This window comes from Schistocerca gregaria, chromosome 1 (genome assembly GCF_023897955.1).
Source record: "Schistocerca gregaria isolate iqSchGreg1 chromosome 1, iqSchGreg1.2, whole genome shotgun sequence".
Classification (NCBI taxonomy): domain Eukaryota; kingdom Metazoa; phylum Arthropoda; class Insecta; order Orthoptera; family Acrididae; genus Schistocerca; species Schistocerca gregaria.
This window is the reverse complement of record NC_064920.1, coordinates 909,543,415-909,569,303: the sequence shown is the minus strand read 5'-3', so window position 1 is coordinate 909,569,303 and position 25,889 is coordinate 909,543,415. Positions and strand designations below refer to the sequence as shown.

Genomic DNA, 25,889 nt, shown 5'->3' with positions numbered 1-25,889 from the left:
TTGCTCTCAGCTAATGCTCCAGCAGCTTAACTTCACACTACCTGCCACATTTCTGCTGGGTGTGAACCCTTCACCACCTTGCCTTTGTGCAGTGGCCCATGTTAATCTTGGACTTCATTTGCTTCCCAGAGAAACTACACTAGATTTGATCTATCACTGAAAGTTTCTCGACTTTTGTGCGACTTTCTCTCAACTTTTGCATGACTTAGTGATAGCACCTTCATGTACACTGATGGCTCTAAGACTGACCATGGTGTGGGGTGTGCTTCTTCATTGCCACATATAATTTTCAGTATCAGCTTATAGAACACTGCCCAGTATTTATAGTAGAGCTCTTTGCCCTATATCAGGCCACCCAGTACCTCTGGCAACATGGGCTTTTTAATTGGTGTTGTACGCTCTGATTCTCTGTGCCCTGCAGAGCCTCTGTATGCTGTACATGGTTCGTCCCTTAGTGTAATAGGTCCAAGAAAGCCTCTCCTTTCTCACTATTGGGGAGCCAGTGTGATGTTCATGGGTCTGGCAGGAAATGCTGCTGCTAAGGCTGCAGTCCTCCTACCTTGGTCTGCTAGCTCTTCTGTTCCTTTGGATGATATCCATGTTGCCATCTATTGGCAGGTGGCGTCACTTTGGCATCACCACTGGTCTTTTCATCATGGGAGCAAACTCCAGGGAATTAAATCTCTCCCAGTGGCTTGGCTGACCACCTCTCGGCCCTCTCGCTGTGAGATCGTTTTAGCTCGATTGTGTGTTGGGCACTATCTTTTTAGCCATTGGCATTTGTTAAGTGGTGATCCCCCATCGCTTTGTGCTCATTGTCGTCAACCTTTTACAGTTTGCCATTCCCTGACTGACTGAATTTCTTTAAATTGCTTACGTTCCAGCATATGTTTGCCGTCTGAGTTATTGGCTGTTCTAGTGCATGAAGCTTGGGCTGTCGACCATGTTTTACTTTTTATATATCATAGCAGTGTGGCGAAGGATATTTAATCTTTGTTTTGGGACCTCCGCTGTGTCTGCCATGATTTTTGTGGACCTTTCTCAAAGAGCAAGAATTATTATTATTATTATTATTATTATTATTATTATTATTATTATTATTATTATTATTATTATTATTATTTTAAAGGCAGTCTTTCCTTCCATCAATTGGGCTTAATGTATAGTTGTTTTTTAACTTCGTTTACTTCTTGGTGTTCCAAGGTTGTGACATGGGTGCTTATGACCTCAGTTGTTTTAGTGCCTTAAAACAAATAACCACCAACCCTGAGGCAGCAGCCTAAATGTGACTGCATAACCAAAAGTGCGTTCAGCTGTTTGCGAACTGCAGCCAGCTCCTCCCGCACCCGCACACACAACTTACCTATGTTAACCAGTCCTAACTGAAGAAGTGAACTGTAACAGCTGACAGACTCAGAGATATGCAACTTGATACCCTCCTGATGTGTCACCAATGGACACCGATGCATTCATGAGCTATGTATCTGACTTTTCACAAGAAATTACTATTTCACTACAGACTGAATGAATTTACACATACAAAATGTGAGACTTTCTCTTAAACAGAAAAAACCTACAAAATTCAAGAAATGTTCTAAAGGAAAAACACAGGAAAAGATAAACACTTAAATTGCCATTCTGTAGATGTATATCAGTTGAGAGCTGGGGCCTGACCTTGATGATACAGGACTAGATCAATCATCCTGACTAGTCCCTGCAATTACTGAAAAGGCTGCTGTCTTTCTTCTGGAACCATTTGTTTGGCTGGCCTCTCAACAGATACACCTCTGTTGTGGTTGTGCATATGGTATGGCCATCTGTATTTTTGGGCCACACGAGCATCCTCCCATCAGCCAGAAACTTGGTCCTCAAACACCTGGGGAAAGGTGAGAACAGAAATATTTTGATGAATAAACTTAATATTGGCACGTCAGTCATTTATGACATAAAAACGAAAAGATGAACTAATTATACTTGGTTCTCAGTTGATAAAGACTGAAAAATTGGCTTCCAGACAATTTTTAAAAAATGACACAATCTTAACAATTAGGTAGGGTATTGTAAAAATGGTTCAGTGCATTATGCTCTGAGGGAAAGCTGGCAATGCAGCCAATAATCATTGAAAAGACAAAAGAATTTAGACAATATTTAGGTGTTCCAGAAAGTGAATTCAATTTTTCGATGGTTGGCTTGTTGATAGTGTGGAATTTAAAGGCTTTATGTAACTGGAGAAACAGTTTCAGCAAATCAAGACTCAACAGAAAAATAAAAAGATGAGTTTGAAGGAAATAATCAGGTAGTAATATCCTTCTTTCGGATGACTGTAAAGCACATCTGTCAGTAACTCAATTAGTTTCTGGAAACACATTTGCTACACTTCTCTCACCTAATGCAACATCACTGATCCAACCAATGGATCAAGGGATAATACAGAATTTAAAATGAATATTTGTATAGCAGCTCATTCATTCACAATCTATTAAATGCCAATTGTGATGTAGCTGACTTAAAAAAAGTTTAATGTAAAAGATGTCATTTATGCTGTCACAATGTCTTGGGCTCAGTTGAAGAAAAAAAAAATTCTTTACAAAGGTGCTGGAGAAAACTTTGGGCAATTGTAGAGCCTACATTTGATTTAACTTAAAGCTGTTGAGAAGGGACAAAATCTTCAGTGTCTGAAGGTTTGGATGTTATAAGAAGTGTAACGTACAACAAATCTTTGGAGTATCTGAAGAGGAACTCGTGGAATGTGTTAAAGTGGATAACAATAAACCTATCTAACAGGAGTTGACCGCTGAAGACATTATCCGAACTATAGTGAATCAACTTATACACAATCTCGAAGAGAGTGCCTCAGTTAGGGAATTGGAAGACAAGGAGACAGTCAACTGGGCAAAAGCCGCAGAATCCCTAAGTAAATTCATCACTTTTGCTGAGTGTAATGCTAATTATAATGCCTCTGAACTTACTGATTTACACATCATTAGAAACAACTTTTATGCCAAGCAACAATGATCTGGAAAACAAAAGACATGAGAGATTTTTTAACCCAAATTAAAATATTGTAGAGTACATGTATGTAAACTAAATGTGTTGAATAAAAATTTGATACTGACCTAATTTTGAGCTAAAGTTATTAATGTAATGATTCTGCTAATCCAGATTTTAACGCAAAACACAGTGTTACAGCTGCCTGGCTCAGCCTACACCAGCAGTAAGAGGTACTGCCAACCGTCTGGACTTTTCAGTAATCCGGCACTGGGCCAGTCCAGAATGTGATAGACTATCAGACTTCTCCTGCAATTTTTCTTTGTCAAAAGACAAAGTCTTGTCAGACTGACTAAAGTGTGCCATTGCAAGCCCTCTCTTTAAGAAAGCTAGTAGGACAGATATTACACCCATCAGTTTCCCTATTGACTCTTCTCAAAAGGTTTGGAAAAGGTGATGCATTTAAAGACCATGCAGACCACTACATTCTTATGGAATAACACGAAGTTTATTACTTATTACTTTGAGGCTACAATGAGGAGGTTGTTCACTTAATATTTAACTGATAGGAAGCAAAATATCGTATTAAATGGCTTATGTGGCTCTCGTGCTGAATCTTCTTAGAGTGGGAACAAATTATACGTATCATATTCCACAATGTTCTTTTCTGGGTTAATTTTTCTTGCAGTAATTGCATAGATGTTCCATATCACTCTGATGAGACAGGAATAACACTTAGAGGAACAATAAATGAAATATTCAAAAGTATTGTTAGTCAGTTCTGTTCTTAGTAAATCGCCTGTCACTTGCAAAAGCGCAGTTCATTCTATTCTGTAGAAGGCTAGATACACCAGTAAGAATACAGCAAAGGGAAAAGCAAATAAGTAAAATTCGAAGTGCATGTTGATTAGAATTGGAACTGGAATCAAATACAGCTCTTCTCAAAAGCTTGGATGCAGCAAAATTTTCTCTGTAATGTAACTGTATAGATAAAAAAGTCACCAAACACAGTAGGAGAAACACACACAAAGGTTTTATTTATGCAAGCTTTTGGAGCCAGAGGCTCCTCCTTCCAGTAGAGGGGTTGAAGGGTAAGGAAGAGGGGTGAAGGGAAAGGAACTGGAGAGTATTAGGAAAAAGAGTAGAGTTAGGAAAAGTCACCCAGAGTCCCCAGGTTAGGGGAGACGTACCAGATGCGATGAAAGGACAAGACTGATTGTTGGGGACCTCACTGGGCAAGATCTGAAAACCTGAGAGTTTAAAGGTGGAAGACAGGATAATATGCAAGACAGAAATTATGTCTAAAACATCTTTCATTAGTTAATAAGAGTGAAAAGCTAACTGCTTTGTATGTAACACAGGTGGGAAGGGAACAGCTAAAAGTTAGCAACACAGAAAATGAAACACGTAGAAAACTAAAATGGAGTGAAGAAAGGAGTAGTTAATGTGAAGAAATGTTGAGATGGAAGAAATTAACAAAAAAATTAAGGCCAGGTGGATGGCAAGAACCAAGGATACGTTGCAGTGCTAGTTCCCACCTGCGGAGTTCTGAGAAACTGGTATCTGGGGGAAGAATCCAGATGGCACATGAGGTGAAATAGGCACAAAGGTCATGACTATCATGTTGTAGAGCATGGTCTGCAACAGGGTGTTGTGTGTTGCCAGTATAAAATGTCTGTCTATTCCCATTCATTCTAACTGAAAACTTGGTGGTAGTTATGCTGTTGTAAAAGGCTGAACAATGTTTACATAACAGATGGTGTACTACATGGTATATGATGTGTCACAGGTAGCTCCCCCATTGATAGTATTTTTTTCCAGTTACAGGGCTAGTGTAGGTGGTAGCAGGAGGGTGAATAGGACAAGTCTTGCAGTGCAGATGGGCACAGGGATAGGAACCATAGGGTGGGGAAATGGGTGCAAAAGGAGCATAGGGTTTGACAAGAATATTGTGGAGATTTGGAGGACTATGAAAAGCTATTTTAGGTGTGGTGGGCAAAATCACAGACAGAATGTATTTCATTTCAAGACGTGATTTTAGAAAGTGATAACCTTGTTGAAGTTGGTTTTTTTTATTTAGAGAGAGAGAGAGAGAGAGAGAGAGAGAGAGAGAGAGAGAGAGAGAGAGAGATCAGCAGTACCAGGATTGGATGTGATGGCCCGGAAAATCTACTTTTGATCTAGGCTGGTGGGGTAATTACATCCAGCCAAGGCTGAGGATGAGGAACAGTATTTATAAAGGGACATGGAAAATACCAGGAAGAAATGAAGCAAACCAAATAGACCACATATTAATATCAAAGAGTGGGAATCCGATACAGAAAATTTGCGCGCTTTCCGAGGAGCTAATTCACATTCTGACAGTTACCTAGTAGGAGCCAAAATGAGACAGAAACTTGCCATGGCTGCAAGACGAAGTAGTACCAGAGTAAAGAAGTGTAATATAGAACAACTGAAAGATAGGTCTAATGTTCAGGAGTATCAAAACAGATTGAGACAGAAGTTGCAAACAAAAGATGGAGGAGATGATATATACAAAGAATGGAACTCTATTAAAGGTGCCAGTAGGACAAGGGGGGACACTCTTTACAATGCTGTTCAATCTGACTCTTGAAACAGCCATGCCGAAGCTTCAGATATCTGGTTACATACGCAAAAGCTGATTGAGATACGCGCATATGCTGATGATGTAGCAGTTATAAGTAGAAGCAGGGTATCATGAGAGAGGACAATATGTGAGTTGAAAGAAGCCACAGGGCCTAGAGGCCTTTCCATAAATGAAACAAAGACTTAAGTACATGAATTTCACCAGGAAGGAAAATAACAACTTGGATAGACTATCAGTAGATGGTTTAAATTTTGAACATGTGCAGAACTTTGTACTGTTAATATCAGAACCCAAATAGTCAAATTCCATGTTAACTGAAGTAAAACGGTGCATTCTAAATGGTAATAGATGCTTCCACATGTTTAAGAAACTGTTGGCTTGTAGGTTATTAAATAGGCAGCTGAAGCTGCAACTATGTGAGGTCATGATCAGGCCAGTTGTAACCTACAGATGTGAAACATGGACACTGAGTGTTCTTGAGCAACAGCTCTTGATATTTGAATGTAGAGTGCTGCATAAGATCTATGGGGCAGTTCAGGATAATAATGGTTTCTGGAGATCTAGAACAAATAGTGAGCTGGACTGCTCCATACAAGGAGCTTACATCACAAGAATTACAAACAGTAGAAGAATTGCCTGCCTTGGGCATGTCCTCAGGATGGACTCTGGAAGTACAACTAAAAAGATTTTTGAAAGGAGTCCAGCTGGAAGAAGACAGAGAGAAAGGCCACGAAAATGGTGGATAGATGATGTGGAAGAAGATATAAAAATTGGAGTCAAAGGATGGAGGAGAACTGCACTGGAAAGGGCGGAATGGAGGAAACTTGTTAATCAGGCTAAAACCCACACAGGGTTGTAATGCCAGGAAGAGGAGGAGGAGGAGGAGGAGGTGGTGGTGGTGGTGGTGGTGGTGGTGGTGGTGGTGACTGAGGTTAGAATAGTGATGCATTGGTGTATAGTGTCTTCACCTGAGCAAATACGTTGGCTTTGAATGCCAAGGCTGTGTGGGATGGAATATTTGACATAGGAAGAATGGCAGCTGTCCAAATGTAAATACTGTTGTTAGCAGGTTTAATGCAGACAGAAATGTGTAGCTGGCCTTAGGTGAGGATTAGATCGATATCAAGGAAAGTGGCATGGGATTCGGAATATGACCATGTGAAATTTAATTGGGAGAATGTATTTAGAGATTCCAGGAGTCCATAAGGCAAATCAGTGTATCTAAACCAAACCAGGCACTGACAGCTTATGGATCCAGGAAAGTCCCTTCCAAGTGACCTATGAAAAGGGTGGCAGAGTAAGGAGCCATCCTGGGTCCCACATATGTACCTCTGAATTGTTTGTATGTCTACCCCTCAAAGATGTAGTAGTTGTTGGTAAATGTGAAGTTGATTAAGGTGAGCAGGAAGGATGTCATAGGTTTGGAATGAGGTGGGTGCTGACTGAGGAAATGTTCAGCAATAAGTAGACCATGTAAGTGAGGGATGTTGGTATAGAGGGAGACGGCATGTATGGTGATAAGCAGGGTGTGAGGCAAGAATGGGATGGGCACAGATTTCAGACGACTTAGGAAATAGTTGGTATCTTTGATATAGGAGCAAAGTCTTTGAACCGTGGGTTGCAGATGCTGATCAACTAAGGCACGATTGGATTTGTGTCTGTTTGGAAGAAGATAAAAGTTGGAGGGGCGTTGTTTGGGTGTGGTGAGAAGTTGTAAGGACTGAGCTGTTACCCCTTGTGGGGGTTGGACTGAGGTTTTAAGTAGGAACTGCAGGTATGTTTGAATCTCAGTGATGAGCTCTTGATGCAGATGCTGTATGTAGAAGTGTCAGACAGTTGATGCAGACCTTCACTAATATACTCCTTTCGGTAAAGTACCACAGTGGTGGATCCTTTGTGTGTTGGAAGGATAGTGCTGGAATTATTAGCTTCAAGGGAATGCAGAGCCTGGAGTTGTGCAGAGGGCAGATTAGGGTCATGTTGTAGGAATGTGAGGAAGGGTTGTGAAACAATGCTGGATGTGAGGAATTGTTGGAAGGCTTGTAAGGGATAGCACCTTCATGTACACTGATGGCTCTAAGACTGACCATGGTGTGGGGTGTGCTTCTTCATTGCCACATATAATTTTCAGTATCAGCTTATAGAACACTGCCCAGTATTTATAGTAGAGCTCTTTGCCCTATATCAGGCCACCCAGTACCTCTGGCAACATGGGCTTTTTAATTGGTGTTGTACGCTCTGATTCTCTGTGCCCTGCAGAGCCTCTGTATGCTGTACATGGTTCGTCCCTTAGTGTAATAGGTCCAAGAAAGCCTCTCCTTTCTCACTATTGGGGAGCCAGTGTGATGTTCATGGGTCTGGCAGGAAATGCTGCTGCTAAGGCTGCAGTCCTCCTACCTTGGTCTGCTAGCTCTTCTGTTCCTTTGGATGATATCCATGTTGCCATCTATTGGCAGGTGGCGTCACTTTGGCATCACCACTGGTCTTTTCATCATGGGAGCAAACTCCAGGGAATTAAATCTCTCCCAGTGGCTTGGCTGACCACCTCTCGGCCCTCTCGCTGTGAGATCGTTTTAGCTCGATTGTGTGTTGGGCACTATCTTTTTAGCCATTGGCATTTGTTAAGTGGTGATCCCCCATCGCTTTGTGCTCATTGTCGTCAACCTTTTACAGTTTGCCATTCCCTGACTGACTGAATTTCTTTAAATTGCTTACGTTCCAGCATATGTTTGCCGTCTGAGTTATTGGCTGTTCTAGTGCATGAAGCTTGGGCTGTCGACCATGTTTTACTTTTTATATATCATAGCAGTGTGGCGAAGGATATTTAATCTTTGTTTTGGGACCTCCGCTGTGTCTGCCATGATTTTTGTGGACCTTTCTCAAAGAGCAAGAATTATTATTATTATTATTATTATTATTATTATTATTATTATTATTTTAAAGGCAGTCTTTCCTTCCATCAATTGGGCTTAATGTATAGTTGTTTTTTAACTTCGTTTACTTCTTGGTGTTCCAAGGTTGTGACATGGGTGCTTATGACCTCAGTTGTTTTAGTGCCTTAAAACAAATAACCACCAACCCTGAGGCAGCAGCCTAAATGTGACTGCATAACCAAAAGTGCGTTCAGCTGTTTGCGAACTGCAGCCAGCTCCTCCCGCACCCGCACACACAACTTACCTATGTTAACCAGTCCTAACTGAAGAAGTGAACTGTAACAGCTGACAGACTCAGAGATATGCAACTTGATACCCTCCTGATGTGTCACCAATGGACACCGATGCATTCATGAGCTATGTATCTGACTTTTCACAAGAAATTACTATTTCACTACAGACTGAATGAATTTACACATACAAAATGTGAGACTTTCTCTTAAACAGAAAAAACCTACAAAATTCAAGAAATGTTCTAAAGGAAAAACACAGGAAAAGATAAACACTTAAATTGCCATTCTGTAGATGTATATCAGTTGAGAGCTGGGGCCTGACCTTGATGATACAGGACTAGATCAATCATCCTGACTAGTCCCTGCAATTACTGAAAAGGCTGCTGTCTTTCTTCTGGAACCATTTGTTTGGCTGGCCTCTCAACAGATACACCTCTGTTGTGGTTGTGCATATGGTATGGCCATCTGTATTTTTGGGCCACACGAGCATCCTCCCATCAGCCAGAAACTTGGTCCTCAAACACCTGGGGAAAGGTGAGAACAGAAATATTTTGATGAATAAACTTAATATTGGCACGTCAGTCATTTATGACATAAAAACGAAAAGATGAACTAATTATACTTGGTTCTCAGTTGATAAAGACTGAAAAATTGGCTTCCAGACAATTTTTAAAAAATGACACAATCTTAACAATTAGGTAGGGTATTGTAAAAATGGTTCAGTGCATTATGCTCTGAGGGAAAGCTGGCAATGCAGCCAATAATCATTGAAAAGACAAAAGAATTTAGACAATATTTAGGTGTTCCAGAAAGTGAATTCAATTTTTCGATGGTTGGCTTGTTGATAGTGTGGAATTTAAAGGCTTTATGTAACTGGAGAAACAGTTTCAGCAAATCAAGACTCAACAGAAAAATAAAAAGATGAGTTTGAAGGAAATAATCAGGTAGTAATATCCTTCTTTCGGATGACTGTAAAGCACATCTGTCAGTAACTCAATTAGTTTCTGGAAACACATTTGCTACACTTCTCTCACCTAATGCAACATCACTGATCCAACCAATGGATCAAGGGATAATACAGAATTTAAAATGAATATTTGTATAGCAGCTCATTCATTCACAATCTATTAAATGCCAATTGTGATGTAGCTGACTTAAAAAAAGTTTAATGTAAAAGATGTCATTTATGCTGTCACAATGTCTTGGGCTCAGTTGAAGAAAAAAAAAATTCTTTACAAAGGTGCTGGAGAAAACTTTGGGCAATTGTAGAGCCTACATTTGATTTAACTTAAAGCTGTTGAGAAGGGACAAAATCTTCAGTGTCTGAAGGTTTGGATGTTATAAGAAGTGTAACGTACAACAAATCTTTGGAGTATCTGAAGAGGAACTCGTGGAATGTGTTAAAGTGGATAACAATAAACCTATCTAACAGGAGTTGACCGCTGAAGACATTATCCGAACTATAGTGAATCAACTTATACACAATCTCGAAGAGAGTGCCTCAGTTAGGGAATTGGAAGACAAGGAGACAGTCAACTGGGCAAAAGCCGCAGAATCCCTAAGTAAATTCATCACTTTTGCTGAGTGTAATGCTAATTATAATGCCTCTGAACTTACTGATTTACACATCATTAGAAACAACTTTTATGCCAAGCAACAATGATCTGGAAAACAAAAGACATGAGAGATTTTTTAACCCAAATTAAAATATTGTAGAGTACATGTATGTAAACTAAATGTGTTGAATAAAAATTTGATACTGACCTAATTTTGAGCTAAAGTTATTAATGTAATGATTCTGCTAATCCAGATTTTAACGCAAAACACAGTGTTACAGCTGCCTGGCTCAGCCTACACCAGCAGTAAGAGGTACTGCCAACCGTCTGGACTTTTCAGTAATCCGGCACTGGGCCAGTCCAGAATGTGATAGACTATCAGACTTCTCCTGCAATTTTTCTTTGTCAAAAGACAAAGTCTTGTCAGACTGACTAAAGTGTGCCATTGCAAGCCCTCTCTTTAAGAAAGCTAGTAGGACAGATATTACACCCATCAGTTTCCCTATTGACTCTTCTCAAAAGGTTTGGAAAAGGTGATGCATTTAAAGACCATGCAGACCACTACATTCTTATGGAATAACACGAAGTTTATTACTTATTACTTTGAGGCTACAATGAGGAGGTTGTTCACTTAATATTTAACTGATAGGAAGCAAAATATCGTATTAAATGGCTTATGTGGCTCTCGTGCTGAATCTTCTTAGAGTGGGAACAAATTATACGTATCATATTCCACAATGTTCTTTTCTGGGTTAATTTTTCTTGCAGTAATTGCATAGATGTTCCATATCACTCTGATGAGACAGGAATAACACTTAGAGGAACAATAAATGAAATATTCAAAAGTATTGTTAGTCAGTTCTGTTCTTAGTAAATCGCCTGTCACTTGCAAAAGCGCAGTTCATTCTATTCTGTAGAAGGCTAGATACACCAGTAAGAATACAGCAAAGGGAAAAGCAAATAAGTAAAATTCGAAGTGCATGTTGATTAGAATTGGAACTGGAATCAAATACAGCTCTTCTCAAAAGCTTGGATGCAGCAAAATTTTCTCTGTAATGTAACTGTATAGATAAAAAAGTCACCAAACACAGTAGGAGAAACACACACAAAGGTTTTATTTATGCAAGCTTTTGGAGCCAGAGGCTCCTCCTTCCAGTAGAGGGGTTGAAGGGTAAGGAAGAGGGGTGAAGGGAAAGGAACTGGAGAGTATTAGGAAAAAGAGTAGAGTTAGGAAAAGTCACCCAGAGTCCCCAGGTTAGGGGAGACGTACCAGATGCGATGAAAGGACAAGACTGATTGTTGGGGACCTCACTGGGCAAGATCTGAAAACCTGAGAGTTTAAAGGTGGAAGACAGGATAATATGCAAGACAGAAATTATGTCTAAAACATCTTTCATTAGTTAATAAGAGTGAAAAGCTAACTGCTTTGTATGTAACACAGGTGGGAAGGGAACAGCTAAAAGTTAGCAACACAGAAAATGAAACACGTAGAAAACTAAAATGGAGTGAAGAAAGGAGTAGTTAATGTGAAGAAATGTTGAGATGGAAGAAATTAACAAAAAAATTAAGGCCAGGTGGATGGCAAGAACCAAGGATACGTTGCAGTGCTAGTTCCCACCTGCGGAGTTCTGAGAAACTGGTATCTGGGGGAAGAATCCAGATGGCACATGAGGTGAAATAGGCACAAAGGTCATGACTATCATGTTGTAGAGCATGGTCTGCAACAGGGTGTTGTGTGTTGCCAGTATAAAATGTCTGTCTATTCCCATTCATTCTAACTGAAAACTTGGTGGTAGTTATGCTGTTGTAAAAGGCTGAACAATGTTTACATAACAGATGGTGTACTACATGGTATATGATGTGTCACAGGTAGCTCCCCCATTGATAGTATTTTTTTCCAGTTACAGGGCTAGTGTAGGTGGTAGCAGGAGGGTGAATAGGACAAGTCTTGCAGTGCAGATGGGCACAGGGATAGGAACCATAGGGTGGGGAAATGGGTGCAAAAGGAGCATAGGGTTTGACAAGAATATTGTGGAGATTTGGAGGACTATGAAAAGCTATTTTAGGTGTGGTGGGCAAAATCACAGACAGAATGTATTTCATTTCAAGACGTGATTTTAGAAAGTGATAACCTTGTTGAAGTTGGTTTTTTTTATTTAGAGAGAGAGAGAGAGAGAGAGAGAGAGAGAGAGAGAGAGAGAGAGAGATCAGCAGTACCAGGATTGGATGTGATGGCCCGGAAAATCTACTTTTGATCTAGGCTGGTGGGGTAATTACATCCAGCCAAGGCTGAGGATGAGGAACAGTATTTATAAAGGGACATGGAAAATACCAGGAAGAAATGAAGCAAACCAAATAGACCACATATTAATATCAAAGAGTGGGAATCCGATACAGAAAATTTGCGCGCTTTCCGAGGAGCTAATTCACATTCTGACAGTTACCTAGTAGGAGCCAAAATGAGACAGAAACTTGCCATGGCTGCAAGACGAAGTAGTACCAGAGTAAAGAAGTGTAATATAGAACAACTGAAAGATAGGTCTAATGTTCAGGAGTATCAAAACAGATTGAGACAGAAGTTGCAAACAAAAGATGGAGGAGATGATATATACAAAGAATGGAACTCTATTAAAGGTGCCAGTAGGACAAGGGGGGACACTCTTTACAATGCTGTTCAATCTGACTCTTGAAACAGCCATGCCGAAGCTTCAGATATCTGGTTACATACGCAAAAGCTGATTGAGATACGCGCATATGCTGATGATGTAGCAGTTATAAGTAGAAGCAGGGTATCATGAGAGAGGACAATATGTGAGTTGAAAGAAGCCACAGGGCCTAGAGGCCTTTCCATAAATGAAACAAAGACTTAAGTACATGAATTTCACCAGGAAGGAAAATAACAACTTGGATAGACTATCAGTAGATGGTTTAAATTTTGAACATGTGCAGAACTTTGTACTGTTAATATCAGAACCCAAATAGTCAAATTCCATGTTAACTGAAGTAAAACGGTGCATTCTAAATGGTAATAGATGCTTCCACATGTTTAAGAAACTGTTGGCTTGTAGGTTATTAAATAGGCAGCTGAAGCTGCAACTATGTGAGGTCATGATCAGGCCAGTTGTAACCTACAGATGTGAAACATGGACACTGAGTGTTCTTGAGCAACAGCTCTTGATATTTGAATGTAGAGTGCTGCATAAGATCTATGGGGCAGTTCAGGATAATAATGGTTTCTGGAGATCTAGAACAAATAGTGAGCTGGACTGCTCCATACAAGGAGCTTACATCACAAGAATTACAAACAGTAGAAGAATTGCCTGCCTTGGGCATGTCCTCAGGATGGACTCTGGAAGTACAACTAAAAAGATTTTTGAAAGGAGTCCAGCTGGAAGAAGACAGAGAGAAAGGCCACGAAAATGGTGGATAGATGATGTGGAAGAAGATATAAAAATTGGAGTCAAAGGATGGAGGAGAACTGCACTGGAAAGGGCGGAATGGAGGAAACTTGTTAATCAGGCTAAAACCCACACAGGGTTGTAATGCCAGGAAGAGGAGGAGGAGGAGGAGGAGGAGGTGGTGGTGGTGGTGGTGGTGGTGGTGGTGGTGACTGAGGTTAGAATAGTGATGCATTGGTGTATAGTGTCTTCACCTGAGCAAATACGTTGGCTTTGAATGCCAAGGCTGTGTGGGATGGAATATTTGACATAGGAAGAATGGCAGCTGTCCAAATGTAAATACTGTTGTTAGCAGGTTTAATGCAGACAGAAATGTGTAGCTGGCCTTAGGTGAGGATTAGATCGATATCAAGGAAAGTGGCATGGGATTCGGAATATGACCATGTGAAATTTAATTGGGAGAATGTATTTAGAGATTCCAGGAGTCCATAAGGCAAATCAGTGTATCTAAACCAAACCAGGCACTGACAGCTTATGGATCCAGGAAAGTCCCTTCCAAGTGACCTATGAAAAGGGTGGCAGAGTAAGGAGCCATCCTGGGTCCCACATATGTACCTCTGAATTGTTTGTATGTCTACCCCTCAAAGATGTAGTAGTTGTTGGTAAATGTGAAGTTGATTAAGGTGAGCAGGAAGGATGTCATAGGTTTGGAATGAGGTGGGTGCTGACTGAGGAAATGTTCAGCAATAAGTAGACCATGTAAGTGAGGGATGTTGGTATAGAGGGAGACGGCATGTATGGTGATAAGCAGGGTGTGAGGCAAGAATGGGATGGGCACAGATTTCAGACGACTTAGGAAATAGTTGGTATCTTTGATATAGGAGCAAAGTCTTTGAACCGTGGGTTGCAGATGCTGATCAACTAAGGCACGATTGGATTTGTGTCTGTTTGGAAGAAGATAAAAGTTGGAGGGGCGTTGTTTGGGTGTGGTGAGAAGTTGTAAGGACTGAGCTGTTACCCCTTGTGGGGGTTGGACTGAGGTTTTAAGTAGGAACTGCAGGTATGTTTGAATCTCAGTGATGAGCTCTTGATGCAGATGCTGTATGTAGAAGTGTCAGACAGTTGATGCAGACCTTCACTAATATACTCCTTTCGGTAAAGTACCACAGTGGTGGATCCTTTGTGTGTTGGAAGGATAGTGCTGGAATTATTAGCTTCAAGGGAATGCAGAGCCTGGAGTTGTGCAGAGGGCAGATTAGGGTCATGTTGTAGGAATGTGAGGAAGGGTTGTGAAACAATGCTGGATGTGAGGAATTGTTGGAAGGCTTGTAAGGGATAATTCTGAGGTAGCAGGTGGGGGATCAAGTTGGGATCGTGGTCAGAACTATTCAAGGCAGGGTTCAATGTCAGCTTTACTGTTGGAAAGGTTTTTGGATTGGATTGCAAAGTGATATTTCCTGTGACATTGCATGTGAAGGAAAGTAGGGCTTCACCAAAGCAGCCTAGTTAAATGCAGGTTTAGGGCTGAGAGTGAGGGCCTTGGATAATACAGGTAATTCAGGAGGGGAGAGAGCATTTGACTAGAGGTTGAGAACACTGTACTTTTGGGACTGGCTCTTGTGATAGTTATTTCTGGTCTGAGAGGCAGTGGTGAAGGCTGTGGTATGTTGAGGAGGTTGCCCAAGCTCAGTATGTGGAGAAGAGTGATAGTTGATGGTGTGTCTGTTTAGGGAGCTGCAGAGGGACATGAAGGGAAACACCACTGTTGAGGTAGTTTAGGAGAAGATGGGATAGCTTTTTGAGGTGAAGTCTGGCACATTGTAGCAGTTTGAATTGGCTTGGTGTGTGATACCATCCAAGGTGGCATTAGGGGCAGATAACTGCATGATTTTGTAGGAGGAGAGAAATCTAGTGGACTGGAAATTGACAGATGAGATACATAGGTCACAGATAATTGGGTAAGTGCAACATACTGCTGTATTTGAAACTGTAAATGAGCCTGGTGTAGAGCAGGATTACGTCCAGAAACAGACTTACTGTGTTTGGCCTTTGGGAGTGCCTCAAAGGGACAAGCAGGTTTCAAGAAACAAGATGTTGTAATCTTATCCTCCCACACATCACTGTTAAAATTCTCTGTTTCTAAAAGTTTCAAAAGATTCAAGAGGTATAAGATGCACAAAAGAAAAACTTTTTATTTATCTTAATTTTCTCCTCTTGTTGTTGACTCCAGTTCTTGCGTCTAGGTGTACATTAGTACATTCTTGCAACTGAAATTTGGTTTAACATTGTGGGTTCCTCATGATTAAATTACTAATGAAGAGCTATCTGTTGCCATGATTTTCTTTTATTTTGTCCCTTTCTTCTATATCACACTGACTTCACGATTTCCATTTTCATAAAACCATCAATTACATTGTTGTAGACAAAATTTAAAAAAAAAAGTCTGTTTCCATCAGAGGCATGGCCACGACTACTACAGTCTGTTGTACTCACAGACTGATTCAAAGAGTTTACAACTTTCTTGACAAAAGAAGAACCTTTACTAATTTATATCATTGTTTTGTAAATGAGTCCAGGAAGGAATTTAGTAATTAGCATAGGATTGTGCAATTAATAATATGAATTTTAAATATGCTGGATATTTTGTAATTTCAAACATTTCTAAAAGAAGAGTAATTTTAACTGTACGTTGAGAGTACTAACAAATTAATTTCTTTTTACATATTTTAGCCCAGAGCATAACACATTGTTTACAAAATCATATGAAGCTCATTCAGTTAAACATCTCATAATGTTCACCTATACAAGAATCAATAGTATAAATGGTATCGGTTATTTCTATAAATAATAAGATAATTTCAAAGGAGGGTGTCCCATTACAGTGTGAGGCCATAGTGCAAAAGCATGTTTTAGAAAAGAAAGGATGTAATATGCTATGCGATTCATCATGTGAAGAGGGTCAGTTTGGAGTGTTAGAAATGGTGGTAGTGGTAAAAAGGAGAAGCAGAGGGTGAAAAAAGGTAGAAAACTGAAGAAAAGTACAGAAATATGAGAGAAATTCATATGAAAGTTGTGAGAACAGGGAATGATTGACAAGAGGTAATAAGTGGGTGAGAATTTCTTGCCAGTAAAGTGGTCTATATGATTAGAAAAAATGATTGGCGAAGAAAAAATCGAAAGGTAAAATTGTGAAATTTTAAAAACTGGGCAAACAGAAAGAGAGAATCATAGGAGAAAATGTAAACTATTTTACTTGACAAACAAACTAATGTAGGAGATGGCAGTAAAAGTCGATCAGAGCTGTTGGGTGAAAAACAAATGCAGAAAACATGAAGAATTATGTATAAACAAGGTAAGTGGGGAGTAGGAAAGAAAGTAGCTGTCAGATTAGCAAATAAATTGGCAGAAGACAATTTGGAGAAGGCCCTGTAGTGTAGTGAACCATAAACGAATTTTTATAGGCAAATTCATAAATATCAATGGAATTGTTGTATGTAAAGTCATAAACAATCGACCCAGCTACTTGCATGGAAATCAGTACTAGAAAAGATCTGGGCGGTACAGATAAGTAAACAAACCAACTAGCACATAAGGAATAAAACAGTAATATCCTTGTAAGACACTATGCTCCTTTTGCACCCATCTCCCTACCTTATTGTTCCTATCCCTGTGACCATCGCCACTGCAAGACTTGCGCTAAGCACTTTCCTACCACTACATACGTCAGCTCTGTAACTGGCAAAATATACACTATGAAAGCGAGAGCCACATGTGACACAACACGTCATACAGCAGCTGTTATGTAAACACTGTTCGGTCTTTTACATTGGCATGACTGCCACCAAGTTACCAATTAGGATGAGTGGGAATAGGCAAAGGTGTACACTGGCGACACACAGTATCCTGTTGCTGATCGTGCTCAACATGTTAGCAATGACCTCTGTGCCTGTTTAACTACATGCGTAATGGATCGTGCAGTCACCAGTTTCTCAGAACTCTGCAGATGGGAACTAGTGCTTAAAACATATCCTTGGTTCTCACCATCCACCTGCCTTAATTTTTGTTAGTTTCTCCCATCTCTGGTTTTTTCCACAGTAACTGCTCTTTTCTTAACTCCATTCTAGTTTTCTACATCTTTCATTGTCTTATGTCAGTCTTTCACCAACCATCTCCCACCTCTATTACATACAATGCACTTAACTTTTCAGTGTTATAAAATCGTGCATGATGTTTTAGCAGTAATCTCTATCTTGCATATCACCCCTGTCTTCCACCTTTACTCTCTCAGGTTTTCAAATCTCACAAAGTGCAATCCCCACAATCAGTCTTGCTTCTCATTGCATCAGGTAAGTGTCCCCTGACCTGGGGTTCTGGGTGACTTCTCAGAATGTTACCCCTTATCCTAAAGCTCTCCAGTTCCTTTCCCTTCACCCCTCTTCCCCTCCAAGCCTTCTGCCAGCATATGTGTGTGTGTGTGTGTGTGTGTGTGTGTGTGTGTGTGTGTGTTTTGACAAAGGCCTTATTGGCCAAAAGCTTATATTGTGACCGTTTTTTTGTTGTGCCTCTCTGCAACTCAGCATCTCCACTGTATACAGAGTGGCAGCTTTCCTTTTCACAACTGATGAGCATTTTACACCAAGCAATGTGGCACAGTAGTAAAACACATGACTTGTATTCAAGAAGAGGGCAGGTCAAACCCATGGCCAGTCACACACATTTAGATTTTCTGCAATTTCTGTTAATTAAGGCAAATACTCGGCTGGCTCCTTTGCAGAGGTACAGCCAACTTCCATCTTTATACTTCCTTAGTCAGAACTTGGGCTCCATCTTAATGAATTTGTCAGCAATGAGACCTTAAATTGTAATCATCTGTTCACATATTTTTTAGTTTTCATTTACTTCTATGCATCTGTAATTGTACTGTTAATAGTAAGTGGAACGCTAATTTATATTTCAATTTGCATAATAATGTACACAGCTTAACATGATTGCTGCAGTGTATGGCATAGCATAACAAAGGATTTAATTCTGCAGCAGTTATTTTGTAGTATTGCAGGGAGATGAATACATAGATGAAGGGGAAACTATTAGATAGGCATGTAATGTAGAAAGTTGTATGGTGTACACACATTCAAACAGTGCATTGTATGAAAAGAAATGAAGTTCTTGAAGAAAATCACGTCACAGTGAATCAGCATAGCATTTCATAATTTAATATGAAAAAAAGTTTGTGTTTTAGTTACAGTTAGTAAATTAAATTTTATACTTTGGAATCAAATTGAATCGATACCACAAAGGAATTTCCTGTAAAAGCTAAGAAAGTATAAATAGTGAAGATAATGTTTCTGTTCATTGAGTGGATGTTTTGTTCAAAACATTCCATTAGTAATTGCACAACATGCAAAAGAGTATGTGTAGGAATAGCTTCCCCATTTGCCCTTCTGATTTTCATTTGTGTTTGTTTGGCTTTTAGTAATTTCGTGATATATATACTGTGTATCGTACACCATAATCCTTCCATTTATGCAACCTCTTTTGTTCTCTTGTGTCTCAAGGTACGACTCATCATTATAAGATATACACTGATCAGTCAGAACATTATAGCCGTGTACCTGTTTATCGATACAGACCCGGCCAGACGAAAACGGCATCAGCCAGTGAAGAATAACTGATACTCAGACACAAGCATTGTGCATGTAATATCAGTGAGCATGCTTTCTGGGAGTGGAGTTGGGAAGGTGCATGATCTGAGTTTGACAGCGGGTGGATTTCACATGATGGCTTGGAGGCTCGCTGTTAGCATTTCGGAAACTGTATGACTTGTCGATTATTTGAGTAGTGTTGTAGTGCGTGTCTTCAACACATTCTAAAATGAAGCTGAAACCATATCCAGACGTCAAAGCGTTGGGCAACCACCCCTCATTACAGATGTCGAAAGTTGTAGGAGCAGGTGGAACTAACATCAGACTTTAATGCTGGGCAGAGTAAAAGTGTGCCTGAACACACAGTGCACCAAGCAATCCTAACAATTGTCTTCTGCATCCGACGACCCATGCATGTGCCCATGCCGACACCGTGACATTGGCAATTGTGAGTCAAATAGACATGTGACTGTTGGCACTGGATGCAGGTGCAGTGTCAGAATATTGCTTGGTCTAATGAGTCCCGATATCTTCTTCATCATGCCATGGAAGGTACGAATCCATTGGCTTCCAGGGGAACAGCTCTTTGACACCCATACTGCAAGATGGAGAGAAGCTGGCGGTAACTCCATTGTGCTCTAGGGAACATTCACATGAGCATCTATGGATCCATTGGAGTTATTGCAAGGCATCATGATGGCCAGGTAGAATGGTGCGTGGGTAGCAGACTGCGTACACCCCTTCACAACGAGCGTGTTTCCTGATGGCAGTGGCATTTTTCAAAAAGATGATGCACCATGTCACAGGGCCAAGAGTGTGATCGAGTGGTTTGAGGAACACAATGCTGAGTTCCAGTTGATGTGCTGGCCCCCCAACTTGCTATAAATTTGTGTAAGTTAGGTGACTTGTGTGTGCAGATGTGCTGCCAACTCTCTCCAGTGACCTACCAAAGCCTCATAGATACCATGCCATGCCGCATTACTGCTGTTATTTGTGCCAAAGGTGGACATACCAGCTGTTGGGTAGGTGGTCGAAATGTTCTTGCAGATAACTGACTCATAAAAAATCTTAGTTCAGCCATATTTGCTCCTCAAATAATTGAAAATCTTGGGGAGAGGCAAATTAGTAAGTTAACACACTTTGTAAACTTTCATTCAGTAATGTCATAGGAGCAGTGTTTTGGGGCAGCTCTTATTTAAGAAAGTCAGTTTTCACAGCTCTAAAACACAGGTGCTCACCTATGATTATGATGTAGATATCTGTGTAGGGAGTGTGTCATTTTCACTACTGCTTCAGTATATTTATTTCCTCATGAAGTTTATTGTAAATAACCATTTATAGTTGAAAACCATGTTGTACACAATTAAAACAACAGAAGTAAAAGACATATTATTCAACATTAAGGTTTTCTTTAGCATGAAGAGGGTGTACAGTACTGCCACTGGTATTTTGTTTTTGACCACTTACCTAACAATATGAAAGTCTGACAGACAGCAATGTTAATTTCGAAAACTGAAAAAGTTCCTCCTTGACAACATTTTATTTTGTAGAAGAATTACTATTTTTGTAATTTATGGTGAGTAGGAATTACTAATTCACACCTGTGTTTAAAAATTAAAAAGGTCTTGTAAATGGTCAGCATTTAGCCACATTTACGTATTAACATGTAATATGAATGTAAACTGACTCGTTCCACTTGATTGCGATTATTTGTACAAATGATTCACGGAATGTGAATATCTCAAACTCTGGTGGTTATTTCTACTGCTTATTGAATTCTTATTTTTTGTATTAATTTTGGTATATGCACTTATGTTATGTAGGTCATATAGAGCGTGATTGAGATAGCCTTTTCTTACTACCACAAAATAACTTTTAAATCTGTGACACAGGACACATTTGTAAAGTAATTGTTTATGTGCAAATGTATGATTTTATTGGGTTTGTTGCTATTTAATCACAATTATTGTCTTGTGCAAATTGGGAGGATTTATTTGATGTAATTTTCTTTTATTCTGATTTTCCAGGTGCCAAAAGTATTACCTGTTCCAATTTCCATGGGTTCCTGCATACCAAGGAGTTATTACGCTGTTTGTAATTACCAATTTCACTCTGGCAACCTTCATGGATCCAGGTGTCATACCAAAAGGTATTGTTTGGCAATCATTCTTAAAAAGAAAATAATGAACTTTTATTTCGGAAAGTGTTCATGTATGCATTACAGTGGTGTGCGCATAAGAAAGCTGCAGGTGGAGTGATGCACAGTGGCAAGGAGCAGACCATGTGACGCTCCTGATTAGTAGCATCATTCAGGTGCATCAGCTTGTAGCGAGCACTTCGGGATGTGCATACAGCATTTGCTGTGACTCTCGTGTTAATTTAGGTAGGGCCTATGGTGAGATTAGCCATGCAGGGTTCATTGTGGGTGGTTTAAAGCAAACACAATAACTGTTGTTTTCAGAAGTGCCAGATTTTTCAGAGTATATAAATTTCACTAGGGAGAGTCGGAAGCAGAAACAATGGCCCAGTGAAATATTTACCCAGTCTTGCCAGTTACTAGGATAGGAAATGAAGTTTGTGCTGTGGGACAGAGACAGTGCGTTTACTGGTGCTGCCGCAAAGTATTCATCCCTTCTTGTATACACACTACTTTATCATTAAGCTTGTATTATTGTTGAATAGTAATGAAAGACAATATTTGCAATAAATGGAGTACACGGTGAGTGGCATAACCTATGACTTCGTAATGTAATTGTGTTTTTTAATTTAATGGTCCGTAATCATTTGACACATTGTATCCAGTTCTCTACAGCAAATAGAAAAATTAAAATTCTTAGACTAGCCATTGAACTAAGCTGTTTCAGAAGCTCACCCTGCTCCTTGCAGACATTATTTTTGTAAGTACATATTCTTAAAAATTTGGACCATTCTACCCAATTCATTGGATGTGGACCACGTGTTGCGTTACGGTATTATTTTATTTGTTTGTAGAGAACTGAATATAATATATGTTTTTGAAAGTAAGGGAAAGTTAATTTGTGAGTAAACACTTCTTAATTTTGGAAAATTGTTATTGACTTTCTTTCTCTTGCTGTTCCATTAAATTTCGTCACCTGCAAGATGAATAAACTGTGCTGCATCTAAGTAGACTAGAAGGTACTTAACATAAGAGGAATTGGAATAGACTCAAAATTGAACCCTTTGCAACCACCTCCATTAATCTTCGTAAAAATTTTTGACCTAACGTATGACTTAGGAATAAAAAGAAGAAAGGAAGAATCACAATATCAATAATCCCTACAAAGAAAAAAGTGGTATTCGTTGTTCAAAAGCATGCAGTGGCTCAAAACATTTAAACATACAGCCACAAAATAATTGATAATTTGTTTTATAACACAAAATGTCTTAACAGGCAAGAAAGCAAATTTTAAAATTAATCTCAGGTAATACTGCTGGATGAGGTGTATTCCATAGAGTAATATTAGAATGAAACGCTGGTAGGAAACATTGTATCACAGCAGAATTTTATTACTTTGTGGTTAAACCTGTTTTTCACATGTAATTAACAGAGTAATGTTAGATATTATTAAATTTAAGCAGCTGTGCTATTTAGTCGTGTACAGACGACATGGGGCGATATTCACAAACAAATAGCCCCCCCAGAGGGCTCGCCACTCTTTAGTGGGTTCGTGCTTGGCTACCACGGGGCCCCAGCTTTTGCAGCATTTTTTCCCCTTCCGTGCTGCATGTCTATCCTCTTGATATTCTTTTTCCCCTCCCTTGGGGAATATGTCTTGGGTGTTACCTGGAATGTTCTGCATTGTTTGTCAATGAAGGAAGAACAGTCTCACCATTGTTTGTTTTTACTCCCCTTTTCCCTTCTTTGTTTCCCTTCTCATCTTGTTCCTCTGCTTCAGCGTTTGAGGTTCCTAGTTTTCGTCCTCCTTCCTGTGCACTACTGAAGGCTGGCCCAGGCATCTGATGCAAAACAGGTGACTAGGTAATGCATAATTCCCAGCCCTGGATTGACAGGTAGGGTTCGCATGTGCCACCAGTACAGGGAGAAGTGATCACCTGAGCTGCAAACTTCCAAAATTGTCAGTTGGTCACTCCGTCAGGTGTTCGGGAGGTGTGACCTGAGGTGTGAACAATCTCTTAATGTGGGTGCACTCCCTTGTGAAGGAGGCCCCCAGTTGGAAGGAGTGCGCCATTGGAGACGCTGGAAATCGTGTGGGATTTTCTCGCAGTGAGTTAATAAACTTCTCAATCGGTGTCTGAGACGTAAACTTAATGAGGCTGATTCAAAGACCCCTCCTGCTGTACCACGGTTCCTCATGGCTTCACGTACTGAAGATGGTCAGTCCTTAGCCACAGTAAATCTATTTATTATTCAGAAAGGTGTTGATGCATTTGCTGGCCCTGTGAAATCTTCTCGTTTACAGAATGGCTCTTTGCTTTTGGAGACTACTTCTGATTTTCAAGCACAACTGCTTGCCGCCTCGCTTCTCCGCGGCTACCTTGTTCGTGTTGAGGCCCATAAAACTTTGAATTCTTCCTGTGGTGTTATTTATAATAGACTGCTCGACAGTCTAACAGAGGCTGAAATCCAGTCTTACCTCTCTGGTCAGGGTGTCATTGCCATCTACTGGCTAATGACATGAGGGCGATTGTCCACCTCCTCCACCCCCCCACAGTATCAACTGCAATGGGAGCCATGCCATCTCCTCTTGTGATTGTCCCGTGTATCTTAATGAATGGGCTGTCAAAGAGATCTGGGTAAAGGAAAAAGTGCCTTAACTCAGTCGTTCGCAAGTTATTGGCTGATTGCAAACCCAGCGTTCTCCCATCTGGTATTTATAGTTTTGTTCTTGTTACCCCTCACTCCACGAAGCATCTGGCCATGCAGATGTGTATCCTCCAGTTCAGCTCTGTGGTTGTTAGGTCGCACAGTGTCAAGGTAGCATCGCCATCCCCCATTCATCTATGCAACAAGCCATCAAATTATCACCTCAAGGGGCAAAGCCACCAGCTACACAACTGGAGGTTGGAAAAGACATAAGGAGTACTCCTGTGATGACTTCCTACGCCCCTCCAGCCAATCAGTACCAGAGTCTTCGTCTAACTGGTATGGCGTGAAGTCCACCAAAGGCAAAGGTCTTCTCCTTCACCTACTCGTAAGAGCTCTTCTACATTGTCGCCATATGATACCTTAGCCCGGCCAGCATCCATGTCACCAGTGCACACCACCAACCGTTTTTCAGCATCGGACTCCACAGACTGATCGCACAAGCAAGCTGATGCTTCTGTGGATCCCATGGAGCAGGATCCCCTTGCTTCTTTGGCCTGTGATAGTGACTCTTCACTTGGCATCTGCCAAGGTGACACCCGTACATCTCTTCCTCACCACGACTCGCCTCCAATGGAATGTTTCGTGCCCTTCAGTCCCACAAAGAGGATTTACAGCTGCTTTTAGCATTGCAGCGTCCCCTTGTACTCTGCCTTCAGGAAACAAAATTGTGCCCTCATGACCACTTTAAGCCTTCACATTTCTTCCCAGTTTGTTTTGACCTTCCTTCAGAGGTCAGCATCCCATCTCATGGGGGCATCATGCTGCTCATACAGGATGACATTCATAGTCAACCCATCTTCAAGCTGTTGCAGTTCGCCTTTTTTTCCCCCACCTGACTTCTTTCCTCTGTACCATTAATGTCCCTCCACCATTTGATGTCACCCAGTCAGATTTCCTTCAGCTTATTGGGCAGCTACCTCCCCCATTCCTGCTACTCAGTGACTTTAATGCCCATCATCCCCTTTGGGGTTCTCCCAGGACCTGCCAGAGAGGTGCCCTCTCGGCTGAGCTTCATTACCAACTTAACCTTTTCTGCCTTAACACTGGAGCACCCACTTTCCTTTCCAACTCCTCGCACACCTATTCCCATTTGGACCTTCCTTCTGCACTGTCCAACTTGTCCATCATCTGGAGTAGTCCATTCTTTGTGATGCCTACTTGTGAGTGCCCATTTCCCATGTGCTAACTGTTTGCTGACTCCTACCTCCCTGCATGCACACCAAAATGGCAGCTTACTAATGCCGGCTGGAGGCTTTACTCCTCCCTATCGATCTTTGATGAACATGATTTCCCCAGTTGTGATGACTAGGTGGAATATCTCGCAAACATTATCCTTACTGCTGCAGAATGTTCCATTCCTCACACTTCGTCTGTGCCATGCTGTGTCCCAGTCCCTTGGTGGACTGAGGTGTGCCGCGATGCAATTTGCGCGCAGATACGTGCTCTCCGCATTTTTAACCATCATCCTACGATGGCAAACTGCATGCATCGAGAACAAATGCATGCACAGTGTAGTCGCATTCTGTGTGATAGCAAAAAAGCTAACTGGATTTCATTCACTTGTTCTCTAATAGGTCCACTCCCTCTTCTGTTGTGTGGGCCAACTTCTGACAGCTCTGTGGGACCAAGGTCTATTTGCCAATTTCCGGCCTGACAGTAGCAAACGATGTTACCATGGACCC

The 25,889-nt window shown here is 40.6% G+C and overlaps 1 protein-coding gene across 2 annotated transcripts in view; it reads left to right on the top strand.

Moving 5' to 3' along the window:
- LOC126274831 (palmitoyltransferase ZDHHC8) overlaps positions 1 to 25,889 on the top strand; it is a 269,181-nt gene that overhangs the window by 46,655 nt on the left and 196,637 nt on the right. For both annotated transcript variants that reach the window (XM_049977144.1, XM_049977145.1), the window contains exon 2: positions 21,386 to 21,507. In XM_049977144.1, the coding sequence (XP_049833101.1) occupies positions 21,386 to 21,507 (122 nt within the window). The remainder of the gene's footprint in view (positions 1 to 21,385; positions 21,508 to 25,889) is intronic.